General features: G+C 49.5%; 4 protein-coding genes across 5 annotated transcripts; 2 read left to right on the plus strand and 2 right to left on the minus strand.

Moving 5' to 3' along the window:
- Window positions 1-1,557: 1,557 nt before the first annotated feature.
- LOC117838684 (glycolate oxidase 1) lies at window positions 1,558-5,471 on the minus strand. Its single transcript, XM_034718809.2, has 12 exons — window positions 5,230-5,471; window positions 4,206-4,386; window positions 3,737-3,861; window positions 3,503-3,549; window positions 3,304-3,381; window positions 3,077-3,201; window positions 2,911-2,977; window positions 2,761-2,823; window positions 2,578-2,647; window positions 2,376-2,476; window positions 2,171-2,275; window positions 1,558-2,073 (listed from the first exon to the last, which is right to left on the minus strand). The coding sequence occupies exons 2-12, from the start codon at window positions 4,343-4,345 to the stop codon at window positions 1,888-1,890; spliced, it is 1,107 nt and encodes a 368-aa protein (XP_034574700.1). The 5' UTR covers window positions 4,346-4,386; window positions 5,230-5,471; the 3' UTR covers window positions 1,558-1,887.
- A 1,669-nt stretch (window positions 5,472-7,140) lies between these two features.
- On the minus strand, window positions 7,141-10,179 carry LOC117838686 (peroxisomal membrane protein 13). 2 transcript variants are annotated; one of them, XM_072290968.1, is made up of 5 exons: window positions 9,987-10,179; window positions 8,592-8,828; window positions 8,230-8,405; window positions 7,775-7,867; window positions 7,141-7,680 (listed from the first exon to the last, which is right to left on the minus strand). In XM_072290968.1, the coding sequence occupies exons 1-5, from the start codon at window positions 9,994-9,996 to the stop codon at window positions 7,474-7,476; spliced, it is 723 nt and encodes a 240-aa protein (XP_072147069.1). In that variant the 5' UTR covers window positions 9,997-10,179; the 3' UTR covers window positions 7,141-7,473. The 2 variants fall into 2 exon arrangements, with proteins under 2 accessions (XP_072147069.1, XP_034574703.1); XM_034718812.2 differs by having other exon boundaries at window positions 8,230-8,474; window positions 9,987-10,176.
- A 3,984-nt stretch (window positions 10,180-14,163) lies between these two features.
- On the plus strand, window positions 14,164-15,360 carry LOC117838688 (probable glutathione S-transferase GSTU1). Its single transcript, XM_034718814.2, has one exon. The coding sequence runs from the start codon at window positions 14,409-14,411 to the stop codon at window positions 15,078-15,080; it is 672 nt and encodes a 223-aa protein (XP_034574705.1). The 5' UTR covers window positions 14,164-14,408; the 3' UTR covers window positions 15,081-15,360.
- Window positions 15,361-15,507: 147 nt separating this feature from the next.
- On the plus strand, window positions 15,508-16,705 carry LOC117838687 (probable glutathione S-transferase GSTU1). Its single transcript, XM_034718813.2, has one exon. The coding sequence runs from the start codon at window positions 15,860-15,862 to the stop codon at window positions 16,562-16,564; it is 705 nt and encodes a 234-aa protein (XP_034574704.1). The 5' UTR covers window positions 15,508-15,859; the 3' UTR covers window positions 16,565-16,705.
- The last annotated feature ends 109 nt before the right edge of the window (window positions 16,706-16,814 follow it).

Below are 16,814 nucleotides of genomic sequence, written 5' to 3' on the forward strand. Positions count from 1 at the left end.
AGACGGCGGCGAGGCCATAATCTCCAAGGTGTTCAGCCCGGCGTGTTCATCACCAAGGTGGCCGGCCTGCGCATCTCTGCTCGTTTGGTTCAGCTGTCTCACGTGAGTCTCCATGTGTTTTATATATGCATATTGATTTTATTTACAAGGCCTGAGCAGCTCATGATGGATAAACGCGTTCCGTTCGTACTCTTTCCTTTCGCAGAGACGGCGAGGCCATCGTCTCCAAGCCGTCCAGTCCAGCCTGCACATCTCCAAGCTGGCCGGCGAGCGCATCTGCTCGTGTTCTTCCCTCTCGCGGAGGCGGCGGCGAGGCCATCATCTCCAAGCCGTCCAGTCCGGCCTGGCCTGCAGTCCTGCACATCTCCGATCCAAGCCGGTCAGACTGCGCATCTCCAAGACCGGTCAGCCTACGCATCCGCTCGTGCCGTCTATCAGATTGGAAGTGCAACGTGAGTATAATTTGCAATGTGAGTACAATCTTTTAGCTGTAGTCGGGCACAGCTAACATAATTGATGCGATCTTGCATTTACTGCTTATGGACCACCGTGTTCTGCTTGGAGATGTGACAGACACACCCCACCGGGGTATTAATATTGGCCGTGGTGTTAAAGGCAAGGGTGGAGTCAGGAGTCAGGGGCTTAGGGCCAATACATTGGTGCAAAGAGGAAAGATTTCTGGCGACGACAATGGTATTGGCGTATTTTAACTCATGGCTCATCAAGATCTGCATGGATGAGATATGCACCGTTCTAGCAAAATGAGTGTACAATTTTTTTTACTTAAATATATACTTTGGAAGTTTGGATTGCAATGTTTTTAATGTGTGATATACTAAATTGTTATTACTGAATCTAAAATTGTACATTAGATTTCTTTAAAATGTGTTCTTGCCGTATGTAAATCTTTCCTATAAATATAAAATTGTTGTTTACTATAATTTTTATAAAAAACTTATTTATTATATTTAAAAAACATGTGCGTGTCGCACGTGTACTCTGCTAATAGTGTAAAACATACGTAAAATATAGTGTAAAATGTAGCCAACCAGTCATCAACATACATATGTTTCACACCATTACTTTGTATATATGTGACTCAACCGATAAAATTGTCAGAAAACAATGCTTGTTCCTGTAAATTTGTCAGGAAACAATGCTTGTTCCTGTAATCTTGTCAGTGCGTATGCAAATGTGGTGAAATGTGTCATAGCTTCAGTTAAACACCTGCTTCTGCTGATAGAATGTGGATGCCTATGATGAGAAGATATTTTCGGTATCGGAGGAGATATGTTGCAGTGAAGGTTGTTAATGGTTCATTCCGTGGTTGCTGAATAATTCACTATGCTGCAGTGCCTTTGCTGAATGCTTAGGATGAGGCAAGCGAAGGTTTAGATGGTTATGCTATTGTGTCCCGGGGTATGGCTTTGCCATTCTTGTGAGCCTAAATGCATACTGCGCATAAATCTTAAGCCTTTTTGCAGTCCGATGTGCTCGAAACCCAAATGGCGTACTCGCTGATCGGCTGGAGGACATGAAGAACAAGAGGACAGAAGATTTAACTGAAGGATAAATTTTTCATGCAGCCAACGATGGCGTACTCCATCCCCTGAACAGTTGTTGTGCCGAACCTCGTCTTCGAATTACAAGTTCGTTTGTATTGTCCACGGACGATGCAGCACACGACCGAAAATTATAGGACGCCGTCCACCTGCAAAATTATCTACCGCCCACCGGCCGGGACACAGGATCTGGCGCTAATCTTTAACGTTCTTATTGTATCACGGATTATTGGGTGCGCGGCGATCGAGCTCGCCGGCCGCCGGGGCACCATCGTTGGTTGATCGATAGGCGGATGCGCGGCGAGGCAGCGGCGGCGGCCCCCGCTCACAACCTGGGCGTGGGGCGGAGTTTGTCGCCCTCAGTGAGGATGTGGCTGCGGTTGATGTCGGCCAGCGTGGTGCAGCCGCTGAGCGCCATGGTCAGCTCAAACTCCTCCCGCAGCATCCGCAGCACGTTCCGGACGCCCGCCTCGCCCGCCGCCGCCAGCGCGAACACCACCGGCCTCCCGACCTGATCGGACGAGGAAACCACCCACACACAGCCAGGGATCAGTCTCTGCGCATGGCGAAATCGAAATGGAAGCCGCGTCGCGCGCCGGGGCACTTACGAAGATGCCGGCGGCGCCGAGGGCGAGCGCCTTGAACACGTCGGTGCCGCGCCGGACGCCGCCGTCGAGGTACACCGGGATGCGCCCCTGCGCCGCCGTCACGACCTGCAATTCCGCAGCAACAGCTTTGTCATCGTCTAGCTCCTTTCCTTGCCGATCATGGTAGCCACTAGTAGGAGAAAGAACGCTGCTCGTAGCCTCGTACCTCCTCGAGGGCGCTGATGGTGGCGGGCACGTAGTCCAGCTGGCGCGCGCCGTGGTTCGACACGATGATGCCCGCCGCGCCGGAGTGGACGGCCAGCCTCGCTGCGGTCGAACGGATCATGGGACGTCAGCAATCTTCGCATGGGTGATGTTTGATTCGTGTGGAAATCAGAAAGGAAGAGGAGGCTCAGAAGGAAGCTCACCGTCCTCGGCAGTGATGACTCCCTTCACCAGGATCGGCAGCGAGGTGATGCTCTGCAGCCACTTGACATCCTGCACATTCACAAGCCCATTTCAGTCTCAAGAGTGGTTGCTGCTCTGCGCATTGGCATCTCATCATATCAAAGCAGGATGGTTGACGGTGATGGCAATTGGCAATACCATACCTTCCAGCTGAGGGTGCGGTCAACCTGCCCAGCAACGTACGACGCCAGCCCAGAATCGTTGGCCTGGAAATGCCAGACAAACCGGTGTCATCGGTGGGTAAGAAAGTGAACAGAAACGGTCTGCAAAAGAACTCTGAAGCTGGCACAAACCTGGTCCATCTTGCCAAGGTCCAGGCCCTCAAAGTTCTTCAGCGTCAGGTGTGGCGGCAGAACGAACCTGCAATAATGCAAGCATTGTTGCTTAGCGGTGTCAGGAGGCATGGTTATTGGAACTCAGTTTGGGATCTGACAAGGCAAGGGCAGCCGAGAACCGAACCTGTTCTTGATGTCGGCTTCGCGGCGGCCGAGGCGTGGGGTGTCCACGGTGAGCGCGATCGCCTTGAACCCGGCCTTCTCGGCCCTTCTCACAAGCTGCTCCACCACCTTCCTGTCCTTGTACACCTACAATGGTTCACGGCACACATGCAAAAGGATTGTCACGCCAAGAGAAATTACAGCACACTACAGTTGTACACACACTCTGATAGTTTTTGGCATGCTTACATATAACTGGAAGAAACGGATTCCAGGTCCGGTGGAGGCAACCTCCTCAACACTTGAAGTAGCCCATGATGACAGTGTCTGAAAGAGAAGGTAGCATCAGGCAGGGGTATTAGGGACCTTTCCAACATGGTATGCATTTGCAGCACCGTTTGGTTTGGTTATATTCATTGATTTTGTGCCATTAGGACAAGAAACATACCATGATAGTCCCTGCTGCTGATGCAGCCCGTGCAGTTGCATACTCCCCTGAAGATATACGAGATATCAGTTGCGTCAACAAACGAATGCTACTCAACTTTACGCTGTCCAATTATGCGGAAGGTACTTCTGTACTTGATTTTAGTACATGATACCATAAGACTTATAAAGCAGGATCATCGGCAAATACAATCTAGTATGCAGTAAGGATTAGAAGAGTTAAACTGAATAATACCATCTGGGTGAGCCATTTTCTGCATGGCGGTAGGAGCAATCATAATGGGCATTGAGATCTTGAAGCCCAGAACACTTGTGGTCATGTCAATCTTGGAGACATCGATCAGTATGCGAGGGCGGAACCTGATCACACAAGATTACAGTCAGACACTGACATCCACAAGATGAGCCAAAGGAATAACCAGAATGGGCGACCATATCAGAGATTACTAGCATCTTTCAAAATACCAGAGATTACTGAACATTTATCTTGCATGGTGCAGTGGCATCAAAAGGGCAACTCATTGCATCTCAAACAAATTTTTCAGTGCAGCGTGATCATAGAAATAGGATTTCTTTGCACATAAGCACTACGGCTATTAATTTGTTTGCAAAATTCTTAGAGATGTAAATACTCTCTAGCAGGCTACACTCCTGACTCCTACCAAGAGAACAATACAAGCCTTTGAATGAAGAGAGCTGCTTACAGGATCCTGGAGAAGGCCTCCCGGTTCTCATTGAGCGTCCACTCGTCCTCGGCGCCGGAGGCGTAGTAGTCGTAGGCCATCTTGGGAAGCTTCTGCTTCGCGATGGCCTGGTACTCCATGACGTTGGTGATCTCCCCCATGGCGCCTCCTTCGCCGCTGGCCGGAGCCCCCACACCACTCGCTGCGATACGAAAACAAATATTGGAGCATGAGCTTTCTGCCGGATATAAATCAAATTTATATTCTCGAGAAAACAAAGCCAAACATGCTGGTCACACTTGGATCAAAGACAGCTCAATGCATTCTTACGCACGCGTGCAGTAGTAAAAACGCTAGACGTACTCCCTGTACAAAGCAGTATTACTCTGTTTTACGTATGTCTAGCTACCAAAGCTTCCAGTCAATCTTGAGCTAGGTAGGATACTTTGTTCCAGCAGTTGTTATACTTTTTTATTTAATAAAATAAATAACTGTGTTATATATTTTTCACATGATCATGCAAGTCCGTTGAACCTTTTTTTTTGTGTGTGTGTGCACGCGTGTGATAATATGGATAACTACTAGGTCTGCAAATAATTGCTCACCTGGCAGCTGGTATAGACGAATATAGCAGGGGTTAAAAATAGGATTTTCTTATATTATAGTGCCCCCGATCGAAAACAGTATCCTCATCCTCAAGGAAACTGAGAGTTTCAGGACAGCAGTAGTATCCGATATCTATGGCGATAGCCTGCTTTCAGGATTAACGTGGACTAACGAAACAGGAACAGCATCCGAACAAACCGGAAAACATGATTTCAGAGAAATCCTGAGAGATGTACACCAATTCTACATCAACATGGTTATCATGAACTCTTCCTCTCACATGCTCCTTGCGAAACACGCATGGCGGACATAACATTATTAAACAATACCACTCGACCAATTAGAGGAGTCGGAGACGCAACGGGATGACAAAATCAGCATATGCAAGAAACGCACAATTCATTTTGAGTAGCAGATGATGTTGAAGAATTCTTCTTACCTTTACACAAGGATGGGGATGGGGAGGATCGGCAGGCAGTGGAGAAGCTAGGGTACAAGAGCCAGAGGGAGAGGCTGGTGGTGGTGTTGAGAGAGAGGTTTCTGCATGAAGACAAAGGCGGGGGAGTAGACGTGGGAAGAGAAGCGAGAAAGGGAGCGAGAGGTTACGGATGAGCTATTGGAGGTAGTGATGAAGGATGCCTCCTCCTACACAGCTTCCTCATCCACTTGACATCACCTGTCCCGGCCTCCAGCACTGCCTCCATCCAACAGATGGAGCGGCACGATAAAGATAACAAATTTGTTATTTGTGTTTTGGGTTGAGTTGGAGTGGTTTATCTATCTTCTCACAGTCACAAAAATTTGCAATTTTTCCACCTTGCTTTCTAGAATTGGGTTGGGGGCACAACTGAACAAATCACAAAGTGAAGGGTACTTGTTAGGGAGGATAAGGCCACAGCAGGGGTCGTTCTTGTGTGGTGGTAGGGATGAAAACGATTGGAAATAAAACCACATTATCGGAAACGACACTCAATCGATCGGGAATTTACCATATTTTCTAAATCAACTATTATGTGAGAAATGCACTGTAGAGGTGAAAATGATTAGTAAGGCCCCGTTTGGGTCCAAGGAATTGGAATCTATTTATGGAGTAGGCTAATTTATGTTGGAATGTGGCATTCCACAACTTTTCAAAGTTTAGATATAAGCCTATCTTAAATTCATGGGGTGGGAGATGGAAATTGATTCTATAGATTATGGTTATTAGAATGGAATTCAATTCTTATAGCACGCTCTTAGACTCACTTCTCTATAGTAGAAGTGCAGCATACAAGTATCTCTCCCATATCACCAACTATAATATACAACTATATTCCACATACAATTATATTAGCTTAATTAATTTGTGTCTAAATTATGATTATTAGGATGGAATTCAATTCCAATGATCCAAACGGGGCCTAATAGTAATATGTTTGGGTAGAATCGGAAACGGTCGGAAACGAAATCATTTTACCGGAAACGAAGCTTGGTCGGTTGGAAATTTCCATCACCCCTACGTGGCGGTTTGTATGGGCAAATTTGGTCGGTTGGAAATTTCCATCACCCCTACGTGGCGGTTTGTATGGGCAAATTTGGTTGCTCCCGTGGGCTCTTCTTACGATGGGATTGTGGTGCAATTTGGATAGGGAGACAATGGACAAGGGACTGTAATTTCCACCACTCATGTGTGGCGGTTTGTATGGGCAAATTTGGTTGCTCCCATGGACTCTTCTTACGATGGGGATTGTGGTGCAATTTGGATGGGGAGACAATGGACAAGGGAACGAGTGACGATCGTTAAGACAAACAGATGCTGGCATCGCAAGAGTACCGCCAAAAATGATGAACAAGACAAGACAGTTTAGCTATTGGGCCTTTCCAACAGTCCAATTTTCATTTTCACCAAGCAACATATATAATCAGCGTTCCATCACCCTCTCTCTCAAAAAAAGCCAGCGTTCCATCACCCTCTCAAAAAAAAAAAGTCAGCGTTCCACCAGGTCCTGGGTGAACCCTGCTCAACAAGGACCATATGGCTTTTTTTAATAATATAAAGGACCATATGGTTGAATTGACCACAGGAAAAACTGCCGGAGTCTGAGTATGTATACACTAGCAATTACGTTATCCTCCCTCCCCACTCCCCAGATTTGTATGAAAAATGAGAAAACACGCTCCAGTTGTCAGTCCAAGCCTTAACTTCATCTTACAGTTAATCTCAGGTATACCTCAATCGGCGGATTCGTTGATCGCACAATCTCACGATCAGTTAGATGGCCTGCTGCCCTGCTGCAAAACAAATATGAGAATAGAAATAATTCCATAATGTTATATCCCATGAACAGGCAGTACAGTACATAAGCCTCGATAAAATGAACTCCTTTTTATTTAGCAACACGCTAAATAAAGGACCCTCTGTATTGTTTCCACTTTCTCAGTACAGGGTACTGCCACGCCATTTTTAGGAAATGCATATTTTACCAGCTCACATTTCTCATGGCAGACTAACTACCGCCATAACAGATCTATGTGTACTAGGGAACAACATGACAAATGCAAAGAGCATTAGGGATTACTTGTTTTGCCTTCTAACCCAAATGCAAAATGCATCTGAACAGATATCAGCAGATTTCTCTTCCCACAAGCAAACTCATTATCCTCCTTTCACAAAAAATTGTCTAGCTGCACACCAATGGGGCCCTTACTTCCCCTTGCCATTCTCAGTCCAGACGCTGTCCCATGAGCTGTTGGTAGCTTTCGGTGCCTCAACAAACTGCTGGCTTGTTCCCTCCAATGGCGGAGCTCCACTGCCCTTAACACCACCCTTCTTTGGTTTTGTTTTGATCCCCAGCAAACGTAAAACAAATCTTGCAAGCTCACCATAAAGCATTCCAGCCCGATCACATAGCTATGAAGATAATAATGTGGGATCAGGAAAAATAAAAGAATATACTCGAAATAAGTTTAACAGGTACAGTAGAGAAATATTAGTCAAAAGATACCTGCAAAAGTGCAGTAATGAACATGTGGAATGCCTGAGTGTTCTGGCTAACCAGGAAGCTAACCCGCCCACAGAAATTTACAACACCATGCATCTGTAATTAACAAAAATAAATATTTTTGAGAATGGTGAGTAGGAAAAAATATGTTTTTAAATCAACTGATGCAAAGCAAACTATATGCAATCGCTACATAGAATTTGATTTTGGATTACTAGCAAAAATGCGTTCCCATGAGAAAAGATAAAATAGAAAATGCGTGAGCTTTATCATGTGTAACAATCATGACATGCCAGGGAATACAGGGTACAGACGTAAACTAAGTTCTGGAAAAATATTTCAAAACGAGATTATCACCAGGTTAAGGACAGGAAAGCACTACATGCTCAGCTGTTGTGGATGATCAATTGAAACTAATCAATATCTACATCAACAGTAAGTTAGTAAACATATATTACCACTCGTAGGAAGGACACCCAGAATCCAGGAGGTGGTGCAGGAGGGCCAAATGAATTTGGACCCTGATTGTAAGGACCCATGCCCATGCCATAACCACCATAGGGTCCTCCCGTTCCACCGTTATACATTGGCCCACCATAACCTCCATACGTAGTACCATAACCTCCTCCATAACCTGAATACATGTTGTTTCCATAGGTCCCATTAAATCCGCCATAAGAGCTATACATATTAGAGCCATAACCTGCATTTTTATCAAAAGCTTAGAAAACATACTGGAACCATAACATGCATTTCCATTGAAGGTTACATATTGAGATAAGCGAATATCTGATGAAATGTGCACAAAATTATCAAGTACCCCCATAAGAATTTCCATAGCCTTGCTGCTGCCATGGCCTTGGCGGAACAGGCCTTGAGATGTTGCTGGTTACATTGGAAGTGACATTGTTCCCTGTAGCAGAAACAATTTCTCCATGCTTCGCTGTCCCAGAAGCTTCAACAACTTCATTAGTGGTACCTCCGGATGGGGGCTTAAAAGGTGCTGGACCAGATGAAGCTCCCGCACGTTCCCACGGCTTTGGTGGCAGATTACTACCTGGCAATCACATCCATGGACAACTTTTCGCTAAGCTTACAATGACAAACAAAGACAGTGCTAGGCACACATTGAAAAGAAATGTGAAGTGGTACCCATAAGACTATGATAATACAGACTGGGGACCAAGTAAATTTCCTATTTCTTTAACGAAAAAGATAATGCTACAATACTGGCTGTGCAATCAAAACAGCAGGCACTAATTCAAACCCTGATCCCTTATTTCCTACATGAAAAACAAAAAAAACTAACAACCATGGTGAGACTTCTATCTTTTAGTTCCACAACATGTAGGTAACGTATCTCACAGGTGTGCCATGTCCTGATGTCCATGACTAATACATAGAAGGACAGATAACATTAAACCATGGATCACCAGGAACTGGAATTATGAACTGTATGGATTGAATGAACAAGAGCCGCAATCAAATCATCACGAATTGCAGTTTTCTACAATAGATTAGCTTGTTAACATAACACACCTATATGAATTGGAATTACAGTTCCATCAAACCCAAGATACCAGCAAGCTTCCATCCTGCAAAGCCGCCCTATATCCATGACTTTTGACAACATAACAAACACCTACAAAACTTCCTGCCCTATGTTTTAGATTAGTACTACACTAGTACTTGGCAGGTTGACCCTTCCTCGAATCCTCCTCCCAAATGATTCAGATGGATTACATCCAGCAAAGAAACACCAAGAGGCGAAATGCTGGCATCATGACAAACTCAAGACTAAAGCTCATAATCACATCCTGTTTTCTCAATGAAATAAAGGAGCAATCCATCATAAGCTAAATAATCCGTCAAGCTTGACATTTTTTTTTCGAAATTCCTTCGCCCTATAGCTCATGCGACGCTTGCTGCAAATTCAAAAGCTGTTCCCAAAATGACCCCAAAAACCCCCACCCAGCGGCGCCCCAGCCTAACCGACCGGGACGCACCCACCGCCACGGAACTCCCAACCCAATCGCGAGCCAAAACAACCGATCGGACCGAAATCTGGCACGAATTCGATCGATTCCCCACCCCAATCCCCGCCGACCGGCTGCATAGAGCCAGCTACGCGCGCAACCGATCACTCAGACGCACATGAAAAAAAGAAGGGGGGAAGACGCCGCGACGCGATCAAGGATAGAAGACGAACACGAACCTGCTGCCATGGCGTGCGCCGCGCGGCTCCTGGTTTCGGCTCGATCAGGCGGGCGGGCGGCCGCGGTTTTCCCCTCACCCCCTCGATTGCTCCGTCCGTCGGCGGTGACGCGGGGTCGCAGTGGGAGGAGAGGGGAAGAGTCAAGCCGAGCGAGCCGCCCACGCGGCGGACCGGACGGGCGACTAATCCTGGCTCCGTCCGCGTCCTCGGGGGTGTTTCGGCGAGGCTGACCACCGGAGCCGAGTCGAGTCGTGTCGCCGCGACCCGGTCACGTTTTCCTCCCGGTTTGGTCAAGCCGCCCAGGGAAGGACGAGATCGGACTCGACTTGGGCCAACCTTGGTTGAGGCCGGTGGTGAAACCGAAGAAGTCAGGATCGGGGCCCAAAAATTATGGGGACCATACCGATCTGGGCTGAAAAGATAAATTGGCCTTAAAGAAGGCCACTTAGCCTGGAGTTTTTTTTATAGACAGCTAACAATTCACTTATTCCGGTCAGAAATACTTAGGATCCCAGTTCGATAAAAGAAAAATACTTAGGATCCGCACATGTTCAGACAAACTTTGAATATTTTTTTGTTATCTATAGCTTTTATTATGCTTCGTTTGAAAATACATGAATATGCTTACACTGTACTAAGAACAAGAAAAAAAAGGCAAAATTAACATATAGAAGTTAGAAATTCTCACAAAAAGAAGAAGTGAAAAATTCCATCCTCCTAACAATGCACAAAAAAGAATCACCAATCTTTCTTTAGGACGTAGTTACATATGCATTCTCCTGCAAAGTATGCAATTGTTTCACCGGAAGGAAATACTCTAGCATAACTCCACCTTTTTTCGGCGATCATGCTTCAGCACGTTTTTCATAAGAGAAAAAGAATTACAATGACGCAGCTATAAGAGAAATTACCAAGCCATGCACAAGTTCACGGAGACGAACCCTTTTAAAAAAAAACAGAGAGAAAAGGCCGATAAGCACACGATGGCGGCCTGGCGGGAAAAAGGCTCTGAACTGAAATTCCATCTCCACCGCATTGGCCTAGGTAAAGGTAGGAAAATTCAAGCGCAAAGACATAAAGCAGAAATGTGATCTCTGATCAGATACACGAATCGCACGAATTGACAGTGATGATTGCGATTGACAGCGAGATGATGTTGTACGACACTCCATAATCTAATCCGGAAGATTGTACTGGAAACTTAACTGGGACAGCGTGTTCGCCTGCCCTTTTTAGTCAACTTATCAGCCGTACTAGTCGTACTGCAGCTTATTTTCTCTCACATAACAATCAGCAGCTTATGTCTCTAGAATACTTTGCGTTGGCTGCGGTGTCAACTATCGACCTGAACCTGCGCTTTCAAATAAGTCATTTCAAGAACTAAGCTTTCTTTCACCGGCTCTTAGTAGCGTGTCAGATAGCGTTGGGTCTGAAATCAATTATAGTTTTGGAATCCAAATCCGAGCCAATGGCAGCAAATACCATATGCAGTTACGCTTAGAAGCAACGACTACTTTGAATTTGCACTGCAGCGCTATGCGAGGTTTAATCTTCCTTCAGATCTATTCGCAGTTTCGCACAATTGTACAACTACAATGCCGCTAGCTGTGCTCTGGATGTCATCACCACATATCACATAGGGGGCTCCTATCTATCTATGGGAAGATAGATAGGAGAGATACCTATAAGCCCATTAGGCTTATCTCTTTCCTCCCTTCTTCTTCCCCGCCGATTCACCACCCCCTGCCGCCTCCTCCACCATCCTCGGTCGGCGGCCGCCACGCCGCCCGCCCACCGTCCACCACTGTCCTCCACCTTGCCCTTCCTGACCCGACTCAGCCGCTCATGACCCCCACCGTTGGCCACTGTCCACCGGATATCTAGCCCTGCCCGGCCGCCGACGCTCCCGCGCCGCGTTGCCCCCGCCGCCGGCTGAACCGCCACCACCGTCGGACCTGCCGTCGCCGGCCTCCTCCTCCTCCTCTAAGGCTGATGGCCATTAGAGCCCCTGAAACCTGGACCCCTAACCTTAAGTACTGCCGGCCTCAACCACTGCCCACGTCCGGCGGCGACCTCACCACCGAGCCGCCTTGCCCACCTCCTGCCCCACCGGCGAGCTGCCTCCTTCCCTAACCTGCTCCGGCGGTGGTGCGACGAGCGACGAGAGAGATGAGAGGAGGTGAAAGAGGGCGAAGGTGATCGTGCAGCCCACAGGGCCGCACGAATCTTAAAGATTGGAAGATTCAACCTCTTCCTACCTTCCGGAAGATGATAGGTTTTCCATATCGCTCATCAGAGTTCTCTGATGTAAATTTTAAATCTGTCCATTCCTATCCGCTTTTCTTTTTATTACTCTTTGTTTGTTGTTTCTCTCAAGTGATAGAGGAAGTCTATGATGAATTTTTTAAAGTCATCTCACTCCTTCCCTATGGCTCGTATTTCATGATAAGTGGTGGAAGAAAAGATCTTTTCCAATTTATTTGTTCAATTCTGAAAAAAGAAAAGGAAGAAAGGGATTTATGGGGACTGCCCCCTGTATCTCTTAGTGTATATTGTAAGAATAATCAAACTATTCCTTACAACACTCTGACACATTTACGTCCTCACAAATAATGATCGTTGTAGTCATAACCGTAGAATAGATCCTAATTAAAATGCATACATATTTGGTTCATACACAATTGGCACGGTAAGAGGAGATATATTTTTCAGATTAGAGAGGGGCTATCTAAAGTAAAGGCTCGCGATAACCGTAGAATAGATCCTAATTGAAATGCATACACATTTGGTTCATACATAATTGGCACGGTAAGAAGAGATGTATTTTACAGATTAGAGAGGGGCTATCTAAAGTAAAGGCTCGCGATAACCGTAGAATAGATCCTAATTAAAATGCATACACATTTGGTTCATACACAATTGGCACGGTAAGAAGAGATGTATTTTACAGATGAGAGAGGGGCTATCTAAAGTAAAGGCTCGCGATAACCTAGAATAGATCCTAATTGAAATGCATACACATTTGGTTCATACACAATTGGCACGGTAAGAAGAGATGTATTTTACAGATGAGAGAGGGGCTATCTAAAGTAAAGGCTAGCGATAACCTAGAATAGATCCTAATTGAAATGCATACACATTTGATTCATACACAATTGACACGGTAAGAAGAGATGTATTTTACATATTAGAGAGGGGCTAACTAAGGTAAAGGCTAAGTACTAACTGCCCACCATCATGAACTTTCTCCGTTTGATCTACCCTGTTACACACCCTCACGTCGCGAGCGCCAGGCCCGATCCTCTGTGGCCACCGGCCCACATAGCACGAAGCGTCTAGCGACGCGCGCGCTGGGATTCGGTGAACCGGTGGGCGCGCGGCCTGGTCTCCCTCTTCTTTCCCGCCCGTTCGGCAACTCAACTCGAGGTCTCCGATAGTGCGGCCGCTCGTCGACCTCGCCATCCCTTGGTATCACATCGTCGCCCCGGCCCGCCCGAACAATTTCTATGGCCGGCGTCGGTGCTGCCTCCCTCTCGTGGCCGATCGCCATGCCGTCGGCTCACGGCGGGATTATTATCTCGGCGACGCCCGCTGCTACCCGTCGGCTCCGCCGGTCGCCAGGGCCAGCCTCTCGTGCGCGCGCCGCGCTTCTCACGTGTTCCCGTCACTCGCCGCACGCCCAACGCCAACGGCATGCCGGGCCGCTGACAAAATGCGTGACGCACGCCGTGGCAAGCGCACCGGAGCCCAAACGGTCCCCGTACGTTGGCACGCTCGTGTGTGGTCCTCGTTTGCGAAGGGATTGCACATTTAGCCCAAAATGTCGTTTAGACGCCAAGGGAAAGAGAGGCCTTTTGGCTTTGGCACCGCGCTAGGATTTGGAACGGATAGGTGGACCCCGGAGTCCAACCGCCTCCACTGCCTGGTCCGCGCGGCGACCCCGCGACCCATGCCGTCATCACATATGACATCGACCCCGGCCGATCTTCTGTGGCCAGTCCCGTGCTGCGCGCACCGCCTTATTCCCTTATAAAAAAAAACTCGCGTATTCGCTGTGGCAAAACCTGTGTGACGCAAGCCGTGACACCGAGGCGACCGAACGAACCCTCCCGTACGTTCGTGCTCCGGTGCTCGGTTGGCGACGCGTTTCCTCGCGAGCTTTACCTGGAAGACTGAAAGAGTTTGCACTTTGCAGCCGAGATCTCACAACGTGTGACATCATCGCTCCCACACCAACACTGTACCTTCTGGAACCTCCTCAAGCCCTCATCCCTCTCGATCCCTCCGTCTCCTATAAAGCTGGGCCCTCCTCAACCCATACACCTCCACACAAACATCATCTATCCGCCACCGATCACTCCCTGCACGCTCACAACCTCATCACACAGAGAGAAGAGAGATCAAGAAGAAGAAGAAGAAGCCATGGCGGGCGAGAAGAAGGGCCTGCAGCTGCTGGACTTCTGGGTGAGCCCGTTCGGGCAGCGGTGCCGCATCGCGCTGGCCGAGAAGGGCCTCCCCTACGAGTACCTGGAACAGGACCTGAGCAACAAGAGCGAGCTCCTCCTCCGCTCCAACCCCATCCACAAGAAGATCCCCGTGCTCCTCCACGACGGCCGCCCCGTCTGCGAGTCCCTCATCATCGTCCAGTACATCGACGAGGCGTTCCCGGGGCAGGGCGCGCCGCTGCTCCCCGCCGACCCCTACGCGCGCGCGCAGGCCAGGTTCTGGGCCGACTACGTGGACAAGAAGGTCTACGACTGCGGGTCCCGGCTGTGGAAGCTCAAGGGCGAGGCCCAGCAGCAGGCGAGGAAGGAGATGGTCGAGATCCTCAAGACGCTGGAGGGCGCGCTCGGCGACGGCAAGTTCTTCGGCGGCGAGGCGTTCGGCTTCCTCGACGTCGCGTTCGTGCCCTTCACGGCGTGGTTCCTCACCTACGAGAGGTACGGGGAGTTCAGCGTGGAGGAGGAGTGCCCCAGGCTGGCGGCGTGGGCCAAGCGCTGCGCGGAGAGGGAGAGCGTCGCCAAGAACCTCTACCCGCCGGAGAAGGTCTACGAGTTCGTCGGCGGCATGAAGAAGAGGCTCGGCATCGAGTAGTGGGGATCGATGAGGAGTGATGAAGGTTGCAGGTTCCAGTTGCAGCTGCTTCGCATGTAGACGCGTGATTGTGTTGTAGTGCTGCGTCATTGGGTTGGTGTTGGTGGTGGCGTCTGTGATGCATGGACGCTCCTGTTCGTACGTGTCTTCGTTGTCGGTTGAGTTGTTTGTGTCATTGGCGTGAGTCCGTGTTCGGTGTCCCGATCCCGAAAATGGCCTCCTGCACTCTAGCGTCCTGTACCAGAACTGAATAAAGGTTTCCATGGATTTCTTGGTGTTATATCAAACGTCTTCAATTCGTCGCCTCACCTTTTTGTGTTCTTGTAGGATGCTTTTTGCTTCGAGATGTGCTGGCAGCGCTCTCCAAGAGCGCGTGTTTACGATGTGCTTGCCGGCTCTGCCAACTGACGATGCCGGAAAAAAGGGCCGTGAATCTACGAGAGGACCCAGACCCAGTCTCAAACGACATGTCTCAAGAAAGGGCCGTGAATCTACGAGAGGACCCAGACCCAGACCTCAAACATGTCTCAAGATGCGGCCCAACACCTCTGGTTTCCCTCGGGTTCTGCCACGTCAGCGCTGACGGTCCAAGTGACAGCAAAAGAGCTCGTATGATGATGATCGTGTCATTTTCTTTGTCGCCACCAGACAGCCGGCGTGCTCCCTCGCCTTCTCCGTCCTCCTCCCCGGCTCCCCGCAGGCCACAATAAAAAAGGAGGGAGACCCCCGGCCTCGACCTCCCGGTCTCGCCGGGGCAGCACCGCGTACCGTCACAATACATGGCAGGCGTCAAGAGCGACGGCAGCGACAGCGGCCTGGTGCTGCTGGACGTGTTCGGCAGCCCGTTCGCGCAGCGCGTGAGCATCGCGCTGGCGGAGAAGGGCCTGGCCTACGAGCGCGCCGAGCAGGACCTCACCGCCAAGAGCGACCTCCTCCGCCGCTCCAACCCCGTGCACGGTAAGGTCCCCGTGCTCCTCCACGACGGCCGCCCCGTCTGCGAGTCCCTCGCCATCCTCCAGTACCTCGACGAGGCCTTCCCGGGGACGCCGCCGCTCCTCCCGCCGGTGTCCGACCCCTACGCGCGCGCGCGGGCGCGGTTCTGGGGGGAGTACGCGGACCGGCTCCACTTCTGCGGGAAGCGCCTGTGGCTGTCAGCGCCTGGTGGCGACGGCGGGGAGGCGGAGCCCGGGGCGCGGGCAGAGATGGCGACCGTGCTGCGCGCTCTGGAGGCCGAGCTCGGGGAGGGGGACTTCTTCGGTGGGGCGGCGTTCGGGTACGTGGACGTCGCGGCGGCGCCGTTCGCGGCGTGGTTCCTCACGTACGAGCGCCACGGCGGGCCCAGCGTGGCGGAGGAGTGCCCGGCGCTGGCGGCGTGGGCGGCGCGGTGCTCGCGCCGGGAGAGCGTCGCCGCCAACGTGTACCCGCCGGAGAAGGTGCACGAGCTCGTCCAGGAGTACAGGCGGTGGATGCTCGGCCGAAAATGAGTTGACCGCGGTCTGACTGGTCTGACTGGATGGCCATTCGCCTGTTTCTTTCTTTCTTTCTTTCTTTCTTTGGGACAGTTTGTGTTCGACCGTTTGGAGAGTTTGGTCAACTGAATAAAGTGGCGTGCATTCTGAATTTCATCCGGACATGACGATGAGTCGATGACGCTATGCAGATACGCCGATTTTATCAGCTTTCCACACTGAAATTACTCAACATCACGACGAAATGCAGAATACAGTTTCTACT

Source organism: Setaria viridis, chromosome 9 (assembly GCF_005286985.2).
Source record: "Setaria viridis chromosome 9, Setaria_viridis_v4.0, whole genome shotgun sequence".
NCBI classification, from domain to species: Eukaryota; Viridiplantae; Streptophyta; class Magnoliopsida; order Poales; family Poaceae; genus Setaria; species Setaria viridis.